This window comes from Aplysia californica, unplaced genomic scaffold (genome assembly GCF_000002075.1).
Source record: "Aplysia californica isolate F4 #8 unplaced genomic scaffold, AplCal3.0 scaffold00263, whole genome shotgun sequence".
Classification (NCBI taxonomy): Eukaryota; Metazoa; Mollusca; class Gastropoda; order Aplysiida; family Aplysiidae; genus Aplysia; species Aplysia californica.
Window position 1 is genome coordinate 680,334 of NW_004797533.1, and position 1,590 is coordinate 681,923.

General features: G+C 41.8%; 1 protein-coding gene across 2 annotated transcripts in view; it reads right to left on the reverse strand.

The window, feature by feature from the left end:
- The window catches only part of LOC101849380 (cytochrome P450 2B4), an 18,011-nt gene that overhangs the window by 6,506 nt on the left and 9,915 nt on the right, over positions 1-1,590 (reverse strand). For both annotated transcript variants that reach the window (XM_005100865.3, XM_005100866.3), the window contains 2 exons: positions 1,274-1,514; positions 639-753 (listed from right to left, as the gene is read on the reverse strand). In XM_005100865.3, the coding sequence (XP_005100922.1) occupies positions 639-753; positions 1,274-1,488 (330 nt within the window). In that variant the 5' untranslated portion in view covers positions 1,489-1,514. The remainder of the gene's footprint in view (positions 1-638; positions 754-1,273; positions 1,515-1,590) is intronic.

Sequence of the window (1,590 nt, forward strand, 5' to 3'; positions counted from 1 at the left end):
TAATAATAATAATAATAATAATAATAATAATAATAATAATAATAATCGCCCAACAGCAAGCACTATGCGCTTCACATTCTATACTATTACCCCAGCAGACCTGAGATCGCATTCTGAAGCAACCTCAACTTCCTGGGAAGCATACAGTGCAAACAGCCCTTTATGGGCGCTAAAACACTAACATACTGACATACAGCGGATCTTTCGCTGTCTATGGCCAGGTACCCATTCTCACCTGGGTGAAGTGAGGAAAATTTGTGCAAAGTGCCTTTCCCAAGGACACAACGTCGGGACCGCGGCTCGAACCCCCGAACCCGCAACCTCACGATTACGAGTCCGGTAGCCTAACCACTAGGCCACCAACGCCTAGTAAAGACTAAGAGTTCTGTCGTGCTGAATGAAGATTTATTGATAACCACACGTTCGCCATTACGGCAGACGCAACATAATACTGGAGATCAATGCTGATGTCAAAGTGCAGTGAAAAAAATGTATTTTGAATTATTTCAGCAAATTAAAATCAAATGTTTAACATTTCGCTTTTAGATATCAAAATCACCCAGTGCATCATGTGATAGACATCTGTTCATGTTTACCCAACACAGGAAGGACACTGAGAAGCACGTAGATATACATACCCAGTCAAAATAGAAAAATGGCCGGTCAGAGAAATCGTCAGCTCTTTTCACGAACGCCTCTTTTATCGCGTCGTAGCCGTTGAGCACAATGACCACATTAGGACCCAAGTACAGGCTGAAAAAAAAAAGAATTGTGGGTGTTTTATGCTATCATCGACATAATTTAGATAACCTAGGAAGCGGGCTTCTGATCCTGCCTAAAGCGCCAACCCGGACGGAGAAGGATACAACATCCAAGCAGAGAGACAGAAATACTCGATAAAAAATTGCACCCCACTCTGGAATCGAACTCGGAGCTCCTGCGTGACCTCAACACCACAGACGTTGGCACAGGCCTAAAAGAAAGTATAGCAACCTATACGTTTAGTTTTTAATTTTCGCTTTAGTAAGCGTTTTACGACACTTACAACACAATAAGGTCATATAAGTGCCGAAGATTAGAGGTGTTCCAAGAAAGTAACAAACATAAAAAAACCGATAACGATAACAACAAAAACAAAAACAACAACAACAACAGCAGCAGCAGCAACAACGACGACGTCGACGACGACGATAACAACAGCAACAACAACAACAACAACAACAACAATAACAGCAACAACAACAACAACAACAACAAAATAAGTTATTTGTACCTGAAAACATCCCCCACTTTCTCACGCCATTTTTTCATCTGACTTCGAGGATCCTGTGGGTTCATGGAGAGTAAATGTCCCACAACAGGCAGTGAGATAGTTGGGGTGGGTGGAAGACCCCGGGTCTTCAAGTAACCCCACACCACGTAGAAGGAGGCCAAAAAGATGACCAAAGTCATCAGAATATTCGTGATGTCCACTTCAGATCCAGACATTGCTTGAGAATGTGATGTATTTAGTCCTGGAAAAAGGGAGAAAGGGTCATTGCGTTCATGCCATAATTGACATGTTGAAATTAGTAATAATAATAATAATAA